This window comes from Panthera onca, chromosome C1 (genome assembly GCF_046562875.1).
Source record: "Panthera onca isolate mPanOnc1 chromosome C1, mPanOnc1 haplotype 2, whole genome shotgun sequence".
Taxonomy (NCBI): Eukaryota; Metazoa; Chordata; class Mammalia; order Carnivora; family Felidae; genus Panthera; species Panthera onca.
Genome location: NC_138346.1, coordinates 70,187,585 through 70,205,527, shown reverse-complemented (window position 1 = coordinate 70,205,527; position 17,943 = coordinate 70,187,585). Strand labels below are relative to the sequence as shown.

Genomic DNA, 17,943 nt, shown 5'->3' with positions numbered 1-17,943 from the left:
TCCGACTAAAAAGTTTAAGGATTTAGAAACAAATAAAAGACAATCATCATTTGTGTTGGACAAAAATTACTGTTGACATGCTACAACCCCTCTCTCTTGCAATTGTTGGGCAGGTCAATACAGTAACACTATCACATTATTCTTGAAGATAAAGACGGGATCTCATTAAAATTGTACCTACATAATAGACCTAGTGAAGTCCTATAACCACTTAATAAATCAGTGCTGATCTTTGTGTCCACGCTGAAACCTGTTTTTCTGTTGGCCTACAGATATGGACATTAAATCTTCCCTCCACTGACAATGAATAGCACATTCAGAGCAATCATGTTTCATTACAGCTACCACTTAGCTCTTGGATAAGCCCTCTAGGCTAACTGTTGGATGTGGGAACTCTAGTCCTGTAGGTAACCTACTTATTATCAAACATAAATCTAAAATTTACTATTTTTATGCTACAGCTGTTCTATTACAACTATTGTTGCTTTTCTGGCCACTCTCACTACTATGTTCTATACATTAATTCCTACTAAATGCCAAATGCTAGGTATGTTCCATGCAATATCCAAATTCTCATGACAGTCCCTCAAGGTTGGTACTAACTATAGTCTCAGAGAGATCAAGTGACTTGCCCAAGTCACAAAGCTACTGAGGATCCAAACCCAATTATATCTCAGTCCATGCTCTCCCCCACAAAAACAAAGATGTAAAATTCTATATCTAGTATGACAAATTAAGGAGAAATTCACAAACTGAAGGAGACTGAAGAAGCTTATGGTTATTTCATGGTTATTTCAAATTAACTTTATAACTCTTAGAAGGAAATGAAATAATTTTCTTGTTTTTTTGTTTGTTTGTTTTACTTTACTGCTGTGACTAATGTAATTGTTTATCAGGCTTTGGAAACAAGCACTTTGTTATGCTCAGGGTGAGTGAATATTATTCCCCCTGCATGTTCTTTCCATTCTAGTTCTTCTTCTTTTTTTTTTTTTTTCTAATCTGCTTCCTTTTATTTATTTTTTTATTTTTTTAAATAGAATTTATTGTCAAGCTGGCTAACATACAGTGTATACAGTGTGCTTTTCGTTTTGGGGATAGAGTCCCGTGATTCATCACTTACATACAATACCCAGTGCTCATCCCAACATTCTAGTTCCGAAAACGTGAACTGTGCTAGATGCTGGGAAGTGCCACATGGGTTTCATCTGTGTGGAACATAAAGGATGTCAGCTGGAGAGATGGCGAAAAAGGGAGAAAGCGTGTAAAGACGCACTGTTGAGAAAGGATCAGGGTGCCCAGAAAAGACTGTAGCAGCATCATTTGTCAGGATTTATCAATAACACCCAACAAGCAATTTACTATTCTCTCACTCTTTATTATTCTTTCCCATCTGCACATAAGTGTGTTCGAATTCTTCACATCTTAAAAGCAACAATGATGGGAAACTTTAAATCCTCTTTGGCTTGATGTTCCACTGAACTGAAAATACCACCAGAAGCCTTCTTTTCCCTAAGGCATAACAAACACTCTGAGATATTAAATTGCAGTGTTTTATGCTTTCAACAACTGCTTGTGACGTGTACTCATGGTCCTTTGAGCAACCATTTCTTATTCACTTACGTGCTGCCTCAATGCCTTACATTCAAATGTTTGTATGAACTGTAAATTATTGTATTTTAATTTCATAGGGTCTCAAATGATCTCAAACTTTTGGTATAAAACCTTGACATCTCTTACCCACAAAGTTGGTCACTGATCTACTGGCTTGGGAATGCTTGCTCTAAAATCTCCTGACACTTTCAGGCCTTTCCAACCCACTTTGAGATACAGGACTCCAGCCAATGGACCTTTCCTGTGAGACCCCCGCAACTGCCCTTTAGCAGATATGAGTTACTTTCAAATGTGTCATATGCCTGCCAGGTATTTAGCCCACAGCTGATATTACCACAAGTCATGAGACAAGGTCTTAAAATGAAAGCAGCGAGGGAGCCAGAAGCATAGAGAATGGTAATGTTAGACTTGTAAGAGACCTTTAATACCATTCAATCCAGTCTCTCATTTTCCAGGAGAGGAAACACAGCACCTGTGAGATGAGGTTGCCCAAAGTGCCCCAAATAACTGAAGGTTTCATGGGGACTAAAACTAGGCCTAGGCCTTCCAACTCCAGGTTGATATCTACATGTCATGAGGCTATCCTGTAAATGATATCCAAATACTCTAAGTATTAAACTGTTCGGTAACGATCAATCAAAATGCTACAATTATTACATGCGTCATAATTTGAGTTTTCAGGTACCATCACATATTAAGTTTTATACTATTTGGAACACGCATTTCAAAACTTTGAGGTAAAGATAACACTTCTTTATTGAAAAAAAAATTTACTGGAAAACACAGATGAAAAAACCTGATATTTGTTGACACCTCAAAAACAGTCTACATATGTTACAGTAGTACATTTAGCTATTTTATGCATTTGGTTTCCTGCATAGTTTCCAAAATGTTCTAGAAGACAGCAGTACTTTAAATGGAGTCAGCTGGAGGTTTTAAAAGTATTTTAAGAAAACCACAATCTTCTTTGTCCCAAGAGCTCTCATTGGTTAATATTCATCTTTGCTTGGTTCTTATTAAGAAAAGCTAATGTTAGACTGCATTTAATTAATCCATCAAAACCACAGAAGAATTTTCTTTCTCATTCCCTCCAACATTTTGTTTCTCTTTAGTCACAGAAGGTAACACTTTCCATGCAGCAGATCATCTGAGTAAGTGTGGGTTAAAATGGTCAATTGTGAATCAGTCTCAATCATGTGGCTCTTCCATGGCAAAAGAGGTTGTTTGTCTCTACTGTGAGAATGTTCTGAATGCTGCACCTTGTGCCTATCTCCAAATAATCATACTTACTTCAGAAAAACTGAAAATATCACAGTCACGGAGAGGTTACCCTTCTACCTGGTGTTAGGGACAAGTGGAGGTAGATACTTTCTCTAATAACATCAAGCATCTGCTCCCTGCTAACATCCTTTGTGAACCCTAGACATCTCTACTGACATAGGTGATCTTACAAGTATTAATAAATAGTCTGGACTTAGCCACCATTCCTGTGTTTATGGAGGGAAAGCTGAAAAAATAAGACTTAAGCTACCTGATGCTGCTTCTTCATAGTACCTTGCTTTTTATGGTGCTTTAATATTTTTCAAAGTGCTTTTCATATGAATACATATATCACTTACTCACAAAAGCTGATCAAGTGGTATGAGAGGCAGAATTCTTAGACGGCCTCCAAGATTTCCGTCTGCTTGTGTGGTGTATATGCCCTCAAAATCCCTTAACTTTGAGTGCGGGCAGGATCTATGAATATGACATAGTCACTCCTGTGATTTTATCTTAGCAGACAAGAGAGAGATTGTCCTGCTGGCTTTGAAGAAGCAAATAGCTGTGCTATAAAAGGTCTATGAGCAAGTCACATGATGAGGGCAGCCCTACCTGTTCAGAGTGATCCCCAGTGGACAGCTAGCAAGAAGACAGGAATCCCCATCTTCATCTTCAAGGAAATGATAGCCAACAACTTGAAAGAGCTTGGAAGTGATTCAGTGTTCATCCAGTACATCCAGATGAAAAACATCACTTGTTTCATAACTTGATTTCAGTCTCTGAGACCCTGTGCAGAGGACTCTGTCCAGGCCTCTGACCTACAGAACATGTGTAATAATAAAGGACTGTTGTTTTAAGCCACTAAGTTTGTGCTAATTTGTTGTGTAGCAGTAGAAAGCTAATGAAAGCAAAGGTAAATAATACTATGACGATTTCACGAATAAGGACACTGGTTCAGAAAGATGAACTGATTTGGTTAATTTCATCGTGAAGATTGGTGTGACAGGACTGATAGTGGTACCTTGGATGCCTCCTTTATATGCTAGCATTCTTTCCACAGTCCCATAATGCTCCATACTAATGCGTATTACTGCTAGGTGTTCTTTACCCCTGCCCAACAACAAGATAGATACTTGAAAGCATAATACATTATCTTCCTCCATGCAGCTCAACACCAAGTAAGGCAATGACTTTATTAATCCTCACATCAGTTCTGTAGTATAGTAAAAACACTCATCAAAATCAAAGTAAATGTTAAGATGATAATATTTTTTAAAGAGTCTCAAATCGAATGTTAGTCCTCATCACTTAACAAACAATATTCTGAATAGTCAAGATCAGGAAATGTGATCGGTAATTCCACCCACTTTTTGTATTGTTTCTTCGGTGAATTATTTTTGAAAACCACTACAAAATTCTTTATTTTGAGACAAGGAAAATCTAAGCCTTTGTGCACCATCATCGTTCCCCAAGCCTAGAAAACAAAAGAGAGTGAGAGGAAAAATTAAATGCACATCCAATTAAGAATTCCCTGTGGCCAAAGTAAACATAAGCTCACAGCACTTTACTCACTTGGCCACATATTTTGCAGATAATCTCGCCATTTGTTTGATAGTCTACAAACTTCTTTCGTAGGGCTTTGTTTTCTCTCACAATGTAGAGTTCCCTAAAATGATCAAGGAGTAAAAACATACCTGAGAATTTGCAACGGACAAATATGCAAATTATGGGTACATGCTGTTGGACCTGAAGCTCAGCCACCTGCATGCATGCATATCCCACACCTTATCTCCCTCTCCTTCCTGCCCCCACAGATCATCAGGTAGACACTCCCTTTCCGCATACATCTCTCAAGGGCCATGTTGCTTTTGGTGGCCTCTTTAAGTCTGTAGATTATTTTAACTAGACTTAAGTTGTCCAAAATTTTGAGAACAAATACGACTACACACCAGACGATGCACCTTGGATCCAAATGGCTCTGGGGCTCTCCCTTCTCCCCCCCCGTGCCTCAGTGCAATATATTTGAAAAAGTCACATTTGAAATAAGGATAGAATATGGGGGCTAAAGGAGGAGAAGTTCTGAAAAATAATGAACCTCATTTGTACTATTTCGGAAGAACACGCACAGTACAACCTACTTCACTTCTTATACAGAAACTAAAAATTCAGTGTTCCCGGACCTACTTGAATATTGGTGTCATGTTGACATGGTGCATCTTCTCAATTACATGGATGTCTTCCCCAGAGCAGGCTACCACACCGCAGTTTTTGCAGAGGAAATTTATTAACGATGGGTTTTCCTTGTAATACTTTGCGATACTTCTCTTGATTTTCATTTTCTTTTCCATTATACTTTGCATCTGTAATTCCAAAATCTGCATTGAGAAAAAAAAATTCAGTGTTTCTTTTTTTTTTTTTCACAGCTTCACTGAAGTAAGTCTCCTGGAATTCAGAGATCTTAAATAGTTACAAAAATGTACACTTGGCCTTAGTATAGAAAGAAAAATAATGAGGCGATAGCCTCCAAAGAATTTTGCATATAATCCTTTCCTGTAATCATGGAAATGTGTTCAGAAAGCAACCTTTTCCATTTTAGACAAGTTCTACTGTGAGAAAGTCCTTAGTAATATTAAAAAAACAAAAACAAAACAACAACAAAATAACACCTCATCCTACCACCTCTCTCCCTTGCCATTAGTTTCAATTCGGTGTCATAAAATAAGTTTAAGCCTTCTTTTACATGGAATCCCTTTGAAGACCTAAACACTATTATGACATTACCAATAGTCTTCTCTTACTTGTGATAAGCCACCCCCCGCCACCAATTTCTTTAATCTTTTCTAGACCCTTTGCTATCTTACTCAATCTCTTCTTTACACATTTGTAGCAGAAACACTAGTTTCCCACCCAGAGTCCATTCTTCCTGGGAACAGAACTATAATTTCATTCCAGGTGAAAATATGCTAGCTACATTACAACATTTCAAGCCAGTGGCCAGTGAGACATAAGATGTTGCGTAGAATTTCTAGAAAAGCTCAAGTATCAGATAGTGGCCATTTTGCACTTTCTGTCTTTTCCATCTTCTTCTTTCTTCCACCTAAAATGAGCATGTGACAGTTGAAATTTGAAAAAAAACTCTCTTTGGCCTGGATAACAGAAACCAAATACTAAGAGGGCAGATAAGAGAGAGAAAGGTCTTGGCTTCCTTGACATCATGGAGCTATCATATGGATCTAGATTATCCACATTTTTTTATGAGAGAATAAGACCTTAACTGTGTATTCCAGGCCCTGTGGCTAGTGGCAAAATTTATGTCATAACAGAAACAATGTAGAGACACAAAACTTGAGATAGGCACTGGCCAGGTCTCACACCTACATAACTTCACATTAGGAAAACTTGTTTCTTAAATAATTTACCTCCAAACTAAACCACTCACAGATAGCAAAGTTATATTAAAATGTGCAGGACGCCATTGTTTTCCTGAAGGCTGAGGGGAAGTTTGTAGTAAAAGTAAATTATCAGTGCTGATGAGCAAAGCTGAATGGCCCATCTCTGGCTCTCACCTCTGTTTTGGGCTTTGATTCAAGACAGCCATATTTACTACAGAAAGGAGAATGAAACCTTGTAAGCAGCCCATGGGCCATATAATAGTTTAAACAGACAACTACAAAGACTAGTGTCATGTGTAAATTATAACAATATAAAAAATTGAAGTATTATGTTCCCTAAAAGTTTAATTAGGTTGTTCCTGCAAGATACTATCATTCACTGAGCCGATAAAAGATGATTTGGCATGGGATCATGTACATGGCAGGCAATTAAGAAACACAGGTGCAACAGAAAAGATAAAAATAAATCCAAAGTTAGTGTATGGGTATGTAACCAGGACACCAGCAACTAAAAGATTAGTTTTAAAATAGTAAAGAATAGGGGCGCCTGGGTGGCTCAGTCAGTTGAGAGCCTGACTCTTGATTTTGGCTCAGGTCATGATCCCAGGGTTGTGGGATCCAGTTCCATGTCGGGCTCCACACTGAGCACAGTCTGCTTAAATTCTCTCTCTCCCTCACATATATATACATTAATTAATTAACTGATTAATTAGTTAAAATACTAAAGACCAGTAAGGGATTAGTTCTAAAATAGTGAAAAATAGTAAAGAATGTGAATTAGAGGGGCAACAAATGAAAACAAAGCATCATAAATATATGGGAGGTACAAGCTATAGTCAGTCAAAGTCTAAATAAAATGTAACGAGTTGGAAAAGCTGTTGGGTCATTGCCAGGGAAAATGTTTAAAATCTTCACATTGTTTCTAGAAGTTTGATTCACAGGCTATCAGTTATGTACAGATTCTGTATATGACATGGAAAATAGACCTCACCTTCTGTGTCAAGGCTCACCATTTACTAGTGGCTGTTTGAACATTGTGTTGATACGGATTCTTAACTCAGAAGAAGGGAGTGCTGGGGTCTACCAGCGATGTCTGCTGAGGGAGCTGCACAGAATAGTAGTCAAATGTACCCCCTGCCATCCTTTTCTGAGTTTGTCAGCCTGGAGTAGCTTTAGGAGGGCAGGGCTCTTAGCCAAAGGAAATCTAAAAAGGTAGCCGATTCTGGGGCCCCCAAAGAGACTGTATCTTATTGTAGATATAATCTGAAAAAATTTGCCTCATAAATTCCAGAGATGGCCTAGAGTTTACCCAAAACATCTGGTCTTGAAACATCAATCTTTGAAAATATCCACTTGATTAACTTTCCAGTGACATTATATGGTCACAGATGTTTGATTTGACATTATCAAATGTTTGGTTTGCCTTATATGTAAAGGGGTTTTAAAATATAAGTTTGTGTAGAAACCTGGCCAGGAAACCTTGGAGTTGGTTATAGCAATGCACACCAATTTAAAAGCATCCCTTTCGTGAAACTCTATTTAGGGTAGAGCCAATTCCAATGTTAAGAAACTAACATTCACACCCATATGCAAGGGTGTGAATTTTCTTCTAAATGGATTGTTTGCTATTATAGTAGTTACAGTCTTTAATTCAGTGGTATGGGGGATTTCCTGAAATATTGCAGAAATGCATTCTTCCTTCACGGCATTCCTCTTGAAGCTCAAATGACTCTACATTAGTAAACTGAGATGCAGCTAGATAACATATTATGTATTTTCTTATCATTCAAATCTAACCTCAATGTCTCTATTTCTAAGAGACTTTCCCCAAACATCCAATCTAAAAAGTACTCATCTAATGACTCGTTTCATGTTGTCTTATTCTAATTCTCTAGAATTTATCCTTATGTGATATATTTCTTGGTTCATTATTGTTTCTTGTTTCTCCTCTTCAACTCTCACTACGTATACTCTAGAATATAAGCTTCACGTGGCAGAGATCGGTCTGTGCTGTTTGCTACCATGCTCTCTCTTTCTAGAACATTGCCTGGCACAGAGTAGGCACTTCATAAATACTTCTACAATGAAAATTTGTGTCTGTACTGATTCAACGAAACCAAAATTACCAGGTTGGCTTGAATGGGTGAACTGCACTAATCTTTCTAAACAAGGGCAGATTAAATTTACATCATCAAAATTTATGGTTGGTTTCATTGGAACGGTGGCCTGACAATTTCTGCTCATGATGGATCTTGATTCTTTTTGTATGTGAATCTGGACTAAGTACAGCTCATCCAACTGGAACTTAAAATTCAAGCACAATTTCTGTCTTGAGACTTAGCCACAAAGCTATCAATGGCAACCACATGCAGCCACTTTAAAGTGAAAAATAAATTCAGAGAGGTCCAAAAACAATACCTTATGAGCATACTCCTCTGGGTTCATATTTTGAACATGGTCTATAGCTTTATACATCATTTTCTCTCGGAAATCATTAACTATCTCACGTTCAATAACTCCTGAACCACTGTGGGCAACCAGGACGTAGGTACTCTCATCAGCTCTGGCTCGACCTCGGGCCTGAGAACATAAAGAAATCAAATAAACGAATGGCTATGCCTTCTGTCCACACTCTCATCTTTGGTTTGGAATGGTATTCATTGCTCAGTGTGCCAGCCTTCAAGTAATTTTGTTATTCTCAGTAAAGTTAGCTGTTACCCATTTTTTGTAAATCAGTTATTTGAAATTCAAAATGTGCTTTAATGCAGAAACAATGTTCTAGAGCGATGATGGTTAGGTCACCACACCAACCCTCAAAACCCTCAACTGCACAAGACCATTCTGTCCACCTTTTTTGTTCCCAGGATCCTCCTCTCAACCCTGGGAACCGGCACCATTGACTTAGACTGGAATGGCATTCCGGCCTGGTAGGAGGGATAGATGGAAAGAAGGGGCATCTCTGACCTTGACAGCAGGACTATTGAAAATGCAGTTTCTGCTCCTGGTATCTATGTTGGATTTTGAGCACATTTCCCCATGAAAACAGGCTCAACATGGTGATAAATTTCTGTAGTCCTCTTTAGAAAGTAATATTTCGGTACATTTTGAGTAACAGACAATGTTGTGGCCTGGCCCAGGAACCTAACTACCAGCTATAATATCTGTATGAAAAATGCATTCAGTGTTACAAGCCACCAACAAATTAACTCTTGAAATTCAATTACTTGCTAATTTGATGGTTGTCTGGTTATCTTAGTCTTCCTGACTTGTCTCCCATGCAGGGATACAATTCAATGTATTTTAAAAAGATTTTAAGTTAATTTTATAGGACGAGTATTATATATGCAAATCAAAGGTAACAATTATATTGTTAAAATAGTGTGGGTAAAAGATAAAAGAAAATTAGGACATTTCACTTTTGTTTTGTATGTGTAACTTTGCCTCCCTCAACATTTTATGATGAAAAATTCAAAACATACAGAAAAACTGTAAGAATTGGGAGGAGAATGCAGAAATGGTAGGGATCCTTAAGGTTTGTGCATATTGCTTTGTCAGACATTTTTAAGAACACTGCACTTCAGATTCCTAGTCCAGCTGGGAGCTCGCAGACATCCTAGGAATGAAGAGGCCTCTTTTGACTCTTACAGATGGGGCGGGGCCAGTGTCATGTTTCTGAAGAGTCTTGGGACACAGAAATAACAACCAAAGAAGAGTTGTTTAAAAATGCAACAGTTGGGGTGCCTGGGTGGCTCAGTCAGTTAAGCGTCCAACTTCAGCTTAGGTTGATCTCAGTCTATGAGTTGGGAGCTCTGAGTCGAGCTCTGTGCTGATAGCTCAGAGCCTGAAGCCTGCTTGGGATCCTGCATCTCCCTCTCTCTCTGCCTCTCTCCTGCCTGTGCTCTGTCTCTCTCTCTCTCTCTCTCTCTCTCTGTGCTCCGTCTCTCTCTCTCTCTCTCTCTTTCCCTCCCTCCCTCTCTCTCTCTCTCTCTCAAAAAATAAACATTAAAAATAAAATTAAAAATAACAACAAAAATACAACAGTTATCTGATTGTCATACGAATCAAAACAGGAGTATTCAGCTCTTCAAGATTTCTTTTTTTGAATTGAGGTATAATTGACATATAACATTGTATTCGTCTCAGGTGTGCAATATAATGATTTGGTATTTGTATACAATAAGAACCGATTTCTCTTTTAGAAGAATAGATATATTTTTAAAACTGTGCTGTTTTGCTAAAACAATTAAAATAATAACACAAAATAAAAATTTAACATATTAGAGGTATTAAGTGTACCTGGACCATGGCTATTTCATTAGTGACGAGACCATAACGGATAACAATATTACATTCTTTAATATCCAGACCTTCTTCTGCCACTGTGGTAGCGATAAGCAGATTTATTTTTCCAGTGCGGAATTTACTAATGACTTCTTTTTGTTCATTCTGTAGAAACATTTTAATAAATTAAATTTTGTGATGCTAAACACATTATAATCTTCTAATTAGCAGAAGAAATAATAAATTGCAACTGGTCAGTGCAAATCAAAGGATTAGCTCATACACGGATTCACTGCCATCTGTTTTTGGCATTGAACAAAGACATGATGGTAAGACAACATTTGATATCCAATCTGGGATTACCACACAATAATAAAAATATTTCCATCATCCAGTCTGGAAGTGGGAAGACCATCATTTTTGCCAAGGAAATAAATTGATGGGTAACTTGGGAGGGAGGAAAAAGGAGATGCTTTCGGTTGAGGAGAGGATAGGGCGATGAGAAACTAGAGTGGGCTTTGCTCTTTACTATGTTAACTTCAGAATCTTTAGTATTCAGAAAATAAGATGCAGTGACACTTTGAAAGATTGTTGAATTTTGAGTCACAGAGAAAATAATACAGTCTATGCCACATTTGGTCACTTTAAGAGTCACTCAAGCATGAAACCTATAGAATATTTCTGGAAGGATATGTGAAAAACTGAAAATATTGGCTGCCTCCAGCGAGGGAGCCAGAATACTGAAGGGGAGTCGTGTGCCCTGAACCTTATTAATTCTGAAAGATATGAATATGTTATCTGTTCAAAGAGAAGATTAAATAAAAATGAAATAATAAGTTATTAAAACATAATATTAAAACTATAATTAAATGAAAAAACTCTGAATTTTGAGTTTTTGAGTATATTAATTTCTTAGTATAAGAAATAGGGGCGCCTGGGTTAAGCATCCAACTCTTGATTTCAGTTCAGGTCATGATCTCATGGTCTGTGAGTTCAAGCCCCATGTCAGGCTCTTCCTCTCTCTCTCTCTCTCTCTCTCAGACCCTCCCCCCTCTCAAAAATAGATAAATAAACTTAAAAAGAAAAAAGAAAGAAAGAAAACATGCACTCTGGCCCTTGCATAGGAGGGGCAGGTGAACATAAACCCAGCCCCATATGGCCACGGTGGTTTTACTGCCACAATTACTCTTATCAAAGCTGTTGGTCCAGTCTGCCTCTGGTGCATGTTTATGCTGTCTTTTATCCCCAAACATTAAACAAAAATAACATGTCACACCAGCAGTGTGTTTTCCTATCCCCTTCCTTCTCTTCTTAGAGGCAGTGTGTCTTTATTTGACTCCTAAATGCGAAAGCATTGTGCAGAAAAAGCCTCTCTCCAGTCTTCACTGATAATTTCTCCCTCTGGCACTCATGTCCACTGATAAAGGCTTACATGTCTTTGGATTTTAGCAGAAGATGTCTCTGCTATTCAAGAGTACTTTAATAATGAGAATTTCAGACACAGCATCAAACCCTGAAACAGTAGATGCCAACTCCCTCTCCCAAGGAGTAAGGCCAACTCTGTTCACAAGGGGAGGATGTGGGATGTAAGGAAGGTAATTTGGTATGTAGCCCCCAAATCTGAAATGACTTAGGACCAAAAAGTAGCTTGATAACAACATACTTTCCTTTTATACCTCACCACTTTTCAAAGAGGAGCTGAGGCCACATATACCTGAAGTCATAATACGAAAGCTAATATAATAGAAACTTAAAAACAGGAGTAAAAGGATACAGATGTATTACTTGTAAGCATTAACCCAGAGGCTGTGGGACTGAACTTGAGTTTTACCTGTGAGCTTCTGGAAAGGTAAGGCAAAAGGGAAACAAATTAAGAAAACTAGTTCTCATCACAAAGGAGGAAGTAAGCTCCTTACCCAAGGAAAACAGTTCTTTCTTTCTCTGGCATAAATTTTAGAGGGAGCTTTAACTGAGTATATGTAGTGAGTATATTGAGCATTATCATGTAAAATTTCAAGAACTATTTTTTTCAGCAAACAATAAAACAGATAATTTGCTCCATTGGACTGAATGATGATGACCATAACAGAATTCAAGTCTCCTCTTGTCCCTCAAGACTCAAAGTCAATATGACTTCAGAAGAACATTTTACTCTAACAATCCATGCTTGTAATGTCTACAAGTGCCTTTTTTAAAATCTCCCATGGGTTTTTACTGTGCACATGATAAGTAGTATAATGAAATGAAAACAAAACAAAACAAAACAAATCTTTAAAAGGAAAAGAAAATCGCTCATAGTCCCAAATCTTTTAACACACGAAATGTCTTAATTTTTCCAAGTTGCCTTACAGATCTCATCCTATGCAAACATATTCTACATTTTTCTAATTATAATGTACATACTTTGGTGGGGATTTGATTTTTCCACTCGATATGATATTGTAACCAGTTTTGCATTTTGTTACTAGGTTTAAATGTCAATCCTTTTTGCAAAGGAAACTCAATTTCCAAAGTTGCTCCAAGTATGTGAAAAACGTGACTCCTAACACAATGTTCAGCTTATCAAATACCACAGATTAGACTGCTATTAAACTCACATTTTATCTTAAGAACACGTGTTTCATCCGACAAAATTATTTGTGGGGTGTGAAGAGAAAAAATGAAAAAAGAAAAAGACTACAATAAATTTGGGAAGAGAAATAACAACATGAGGAAAGAAATACAGGAGATGTTTTCACCTGTGTCATGGGCTTGAACTCACTGCTGTGTCCAGCTCCAATCAGATGATGGGCTTTGACGCCAACTTCAGCAAATTTTTTATTTTCAGTAATCCACTGGGAAAGGGCATATGCACTCTGTCGTGTTTTTGTGAAAATTATTCCTCGGGCTGATTCCTCAGTCCTTGTGTATTGTTCCATTATGGTGTTTCTTAATTTGGTCAGCTTCTCATTTTCATGTTTTGGGTTTTCAGCCAGCTTTTTCAACATTCTATTGTTTTCTTTAAAGAATAATTAGTTTGATTATAAAATATGTGAATAATTACACTGGGAGATTTTATGTAATGAGATACTGAGATACGTAGTTGACCTACAGTTAATCTTGTGCTATATCTAACAATGAGGCTAGCTTAATAAATAAATGTATTGCAGTCTTGTTGATAATAAAACCAGGTGGCTGAATGACTGATCGTGATTATACACAATTAATGGCTAATCTGAACCTATCAATTAGAAGGGGCCCCGATATAGGTGGGATTTCTTCTTTCAAAATGAAAGATTATTTTAAGAGGGCCTTTTGGAGGGTGCCTGGCTGGCTTAGTCGGTTAAGCATTGGAATCTTGGTTTCAGCTCAGGTCATGATCTTGAGATTCTCGGGATAGAGCCCCATATCAGGCTCTACACTAGTAGCTCAGAGGTTGCTTGGGATCCCCCCTCTCTCTCTGTATCTCTCTCTTTCTCTCTCTCTCTATAAATAAATAAATAAATAAATAAATACACACTTTTTTTAAAAGAGGGCCTTTTGCGGAGCTTTTGAGAAGTATTGGGCTCATGCCAAAGAGGCGCATGCATGAGCATACACCATAAATGTCACATTGATTCTCACCTATAAATAAATCCATGAGAAATCTATCTGTCTTATCCACTCTCAAAGGCTTCTTGTCATCATCCTCATCTTCGTTACCATCATCGTTACCCTCCTCACCACTCTCATCGCTATCATCTTCTTGAACTGCAAACTTCTTTTCTTTTTCATCATTATAGAAAGCTTCCAGGTGATTATAGGCATCAATCGTTCGAATTGTATCATTAATTTGTAGGGCCTCATTGTACTTCCTCAAATGCTCTGCGCAAACTCGGTCTTTGCGATTTCCTTCTCTTGCAGCTGTGAAAGAACACATTATACATAGTGAAATAATGGTAAGACACACCCCTACAATTGTGCTGTGGACTTGAATATGTCTTTGATACTTGTTTTTGAAATGGGCAAGTTAAGGCCCAAAATGCGCCTTGAGCTCTTAAAGCCTTTCAACCCCTGGACTGGCTATCTGAGCTCTGTTACAGCAAGAACACCTACCTGATTCTTGCTGACTCAGAAGAATAGCATGGAAAACATTTCAGTTCAGTTTGCATTTGGAGACAGAAACGTTAATATTTATCTTAATGTGTTAAACATACAATAAGTGAAAGACTCTGGAAATGAAGACAAAAATGGATAGATTGGAGCTTCTTTCCATCAGTAGATAAGAGATTAGAACATGTACATCCGTGTACTACTTCAGAGAAATTCCATCTGATATTCCATTTGCTTTCAGCTTGCTTGAGAATATATGATAGATCATCTGAAATCTTAGCATAAACATGGAAGTGTTAAGTCAAAAACCCAGTTACCTTTTTTTTCCATTTGAATGGTCCATTGTTCATAGGGTTGAGTTCCAAAATCTGACATTGGACTCATTTCACAAAAACTTTGAATCCTGGTCATTATTTCTACAAGTTTATCTTTAAATGGATCCTAAAAATAAATTATACACTTATTCTTACATGTTTATGTTGTTAAAGAAATAACATTACCTTTGTTAACATAATTTAATGTTATAATAAATTTGGTTCATAATCTTTGTTGAGACAAAGAAACAAGTTAATCTCTGACCACTTCCTCGTACATTTATTTCTTATCCGAAATCCACCCTTAAGCCACACACACACCAACACCATGCACCCCCACTGGAATTCCCATTTTAAAAGTTTTACAAAGATAAAACTAATGAATAATAAGAAATTTGAATGCTAAGAGTAATTTTAAAATATGTAAGTTAAAGCAATACCCCAATTATTTAGAGATTGTGATGTAATTTAAGAAACATTTCCATTTGAAGAACTGGTATGATTTCTAGCAAAATAAAAAGTCAAGAGAGACTTGTGATGAGCACTGGGTGATGCATGGAATTGTTGAGTCACTATATTGTACACTTGAAACTAATATAACACTGTATGTTAACTAACTGGATTATTTTTTATTTTAGAGAGACAGAGAGAAAGAGAGAGAGAGAGAGAGAGAGAGAGAGAGAGAGAGAGAGAGAGAGAATCTTAAGCACGAGCTAGCATGGAGCCTGATGTGGGGCTCAATCCCATGACCTTGGGATCAGGACCTGAGCCAAAATCAAAAGTTGGACACTAACCCACTGAGCCATCCAGGTAACCCTCTAATGAATTTAAGAAAAAGTTAAGAGAGTTTAAAAAACAAAAACAAAAAAACAGAAGAGTGCAACTAAATGATTTCCTTTAAATAAAGTTAAAAATCTGTCAAAACCCATCTTGGTGTTAGAAGTCAGGATAGTAGTTATCCTTGGGGGATGAATGACTGGAAGGAGAAATAAGGGCTTTTTGGGTGTTGAAAATGTTTAGATTTTGACTATACAGATGTGTTCATTTTAAAACAATTCAGCAATCTGTATATTTATGAATTTGTACTTTCCTGTACGTCTGTTATACTTCAATAAAAAGCATACCCAAATTAAGTAAGTTAAAAAGTAAGATTGCGGCTTTTAAAAATTTATCCTAGGGATGTCGTGGGTTTTTTTTTTCAATGATGATGAGTAGAAACATGCATTTAAATTTATCAAGTAAAAGGGAATAAGTAACAAAACTGAAGGAAAATAAAGTATATTCAAATGTTCTAGTTCAGCTGGAATAGATAGTAGTCTTCTTCAGAATTTCCACCAAAATTAATCTATGGAGATTGGTCACTGACACTGGTTTAGCGCCTACGACATTTCAAACACAATATTGTCTATTATACATATTTCATGTCATTTAATCCTAACATCCTATGACGTAGATTTTCAATGACTACACTTATTATCAAGTACATAGAGCTAAAATTTATCATGCTTTTTATATTTTACAAATGAAAGTATTGACATAACATACTGATCATAATATCCAAAACAACTCAGTTGGTTTTTATAATCAGCAAAAATACTCATTTCAAAGGAACCATTACAGTAAATATTTTACTTCTTTACTACTGTGTGTACCGTGTGTTCTCTTAAGAAAGTAAATGTGCAAATTAGGAATGATTCCCATTATCATTACCAGCTGCAATTTGGTAGCAACAAAATTGTTCTGTGAAATGTCAGAAAACTAGTCCTGGAATTCACCAAGAAAGTTAAATGAATAAAATGAACTATAGTAATCTCTCTAGTTTACTTGTATATAACCCTCTCTACTCTCATCCCCATGGCGTCTCTTCATATAAACTGGTAAACTAAAAGGATGGACAAGAGAATTCACAGCAGTGCTTTCTCATCTAATAATACAAAAGAATAAAACTAAGTTATTTTGCTAAAAATTTAAGATAATATTCTTCGGTTTGTATAAAATAACCTTTGCATGTTTCAGTTGAGTATGGCATTATTAATCTAATAAATATAAAACTTTAAGCACATACTTCTCTGGTGTCATCTGCGATTGCAAACTTTTTGCATGGCTCTTTTATTTGGCTTTTGAGTTGATTTATATTTTCTTTCACAGTTTTAATGGTACATGCATCAAGATTGGCACATATCTGGAAAAGAGATTTTTTTCAATATTCAAATATTTAGTTTTCCTTTTCAATCGATTCAATGTAGAACTATTTTTTCATATAATAAATAAGTACCATGACTTGCTAAATATAGCATTTTAGTATTGCTTTACTGTGGATCTGATTAACCAGTACATTTATCTCAACAGACTAAAAAGAAACTTCTAAATCAGTTGGCGGATAATTCCAAAAAAGAAGTGTATTTATTCTCCTTTCTTAAACTCCATTTGCCAGCTGGAAAAACTGATATGGAAACAGTATAGTAAATAAAAGAGATCAGCAGAGAATGGTTATAAGATAACCATATTATATGAGACATTTTAAAGGCCATCTTGACATCCCTGGATCAGATTACCACCCTCTTCTACCCATAAAAAGGACAATGTAAAGCTAGGAGCAGCTGAAGACTAGATGTGCCTGAATCTAGACTGATGTTAGTCCTTAATCCCATAATAAATTGTATTTTGGAACCAATAATTGTGCCTCTGTCTGTTGTACGTGATTTTACTGAGTCCAACTTAAAGTAAGGGACTTAAAATATAAATGCAATTGCTTTAGTACCAACATACTCCTTGCGTTTCTCTGAATTCATTTAACATTTGAAATCAACAATAGTACTTTATGTGGTGTTACCATTTGGGGTCAGCTGACAAGTAGTACAACTTCGAACAGAGATTTTTGTATCCCCCTTTTCCCATTTAATTTGGATTACTCAGAATCTGAGAACCACATAGAACAACAAAGGCACAGAAGAAAATATGCAATTTTTAAACTCATGGAGTATTGTGAAAATTAGAAACTTTCATCACTTATG

The 17,943-nt window shown here is 36.6% G+C and overlaps 1 protein-coding gene across 2 annotated transcripts in view; it reads right to left on the bottom strand.

Moving 5' to 3' along the window:
* Nucleotides 1–2,342: 2,342 nt before the first annotated feature.
* IFIH1 (interferon induced with helicase C domain 1) overlaps nt 2,343–17,943 on the bottom strand; it is a 56,410-nt gene continuing 40,809 nt past the window's right edge. The window contains exons 8-16 of one of the 2 annotated variants that reach the window (XM_060621112.2): nt 16,995–17,111; nt 14,933–15,056; nt 14,148–14,426; nt 13,283–13,542; nt 10,560–10,709; nt 8,682–8,843; nt 5,056–5,246; nt 4,444–4,537; nt 2,343–4,345 (exon numbers count right to left, since the gene is read on the bottom strand). In XM_060621112.2, the coding sequence (XP_060477095.1) occupies nt 4,166–4,345; nt 4,444–4,537; nt 5,056–5,246; nt 8,682–8,843; nt 10,560–10,709; nt 13,283–13,542; nt 14,148–14,426; nt 14,933–15,056; nt 16,995–17,111 (1,557 nt within the window). In that variant the 3' untranslated portion in view covers nt 2,343–4,165. The remainder of the gene's footprint in view (nt 4,346–4,443; nt 4,538–5,055; nt 5,247–8,681; nt 8,844–10,559; nt 10,710–13,282; nt 13,543–14,147; nt 14,427–14,932; nt 15,057–16,994; nt 17,112–17,943) is intronic. The other variant, XM_060621113.2, reaches the window with a different exon arrangement.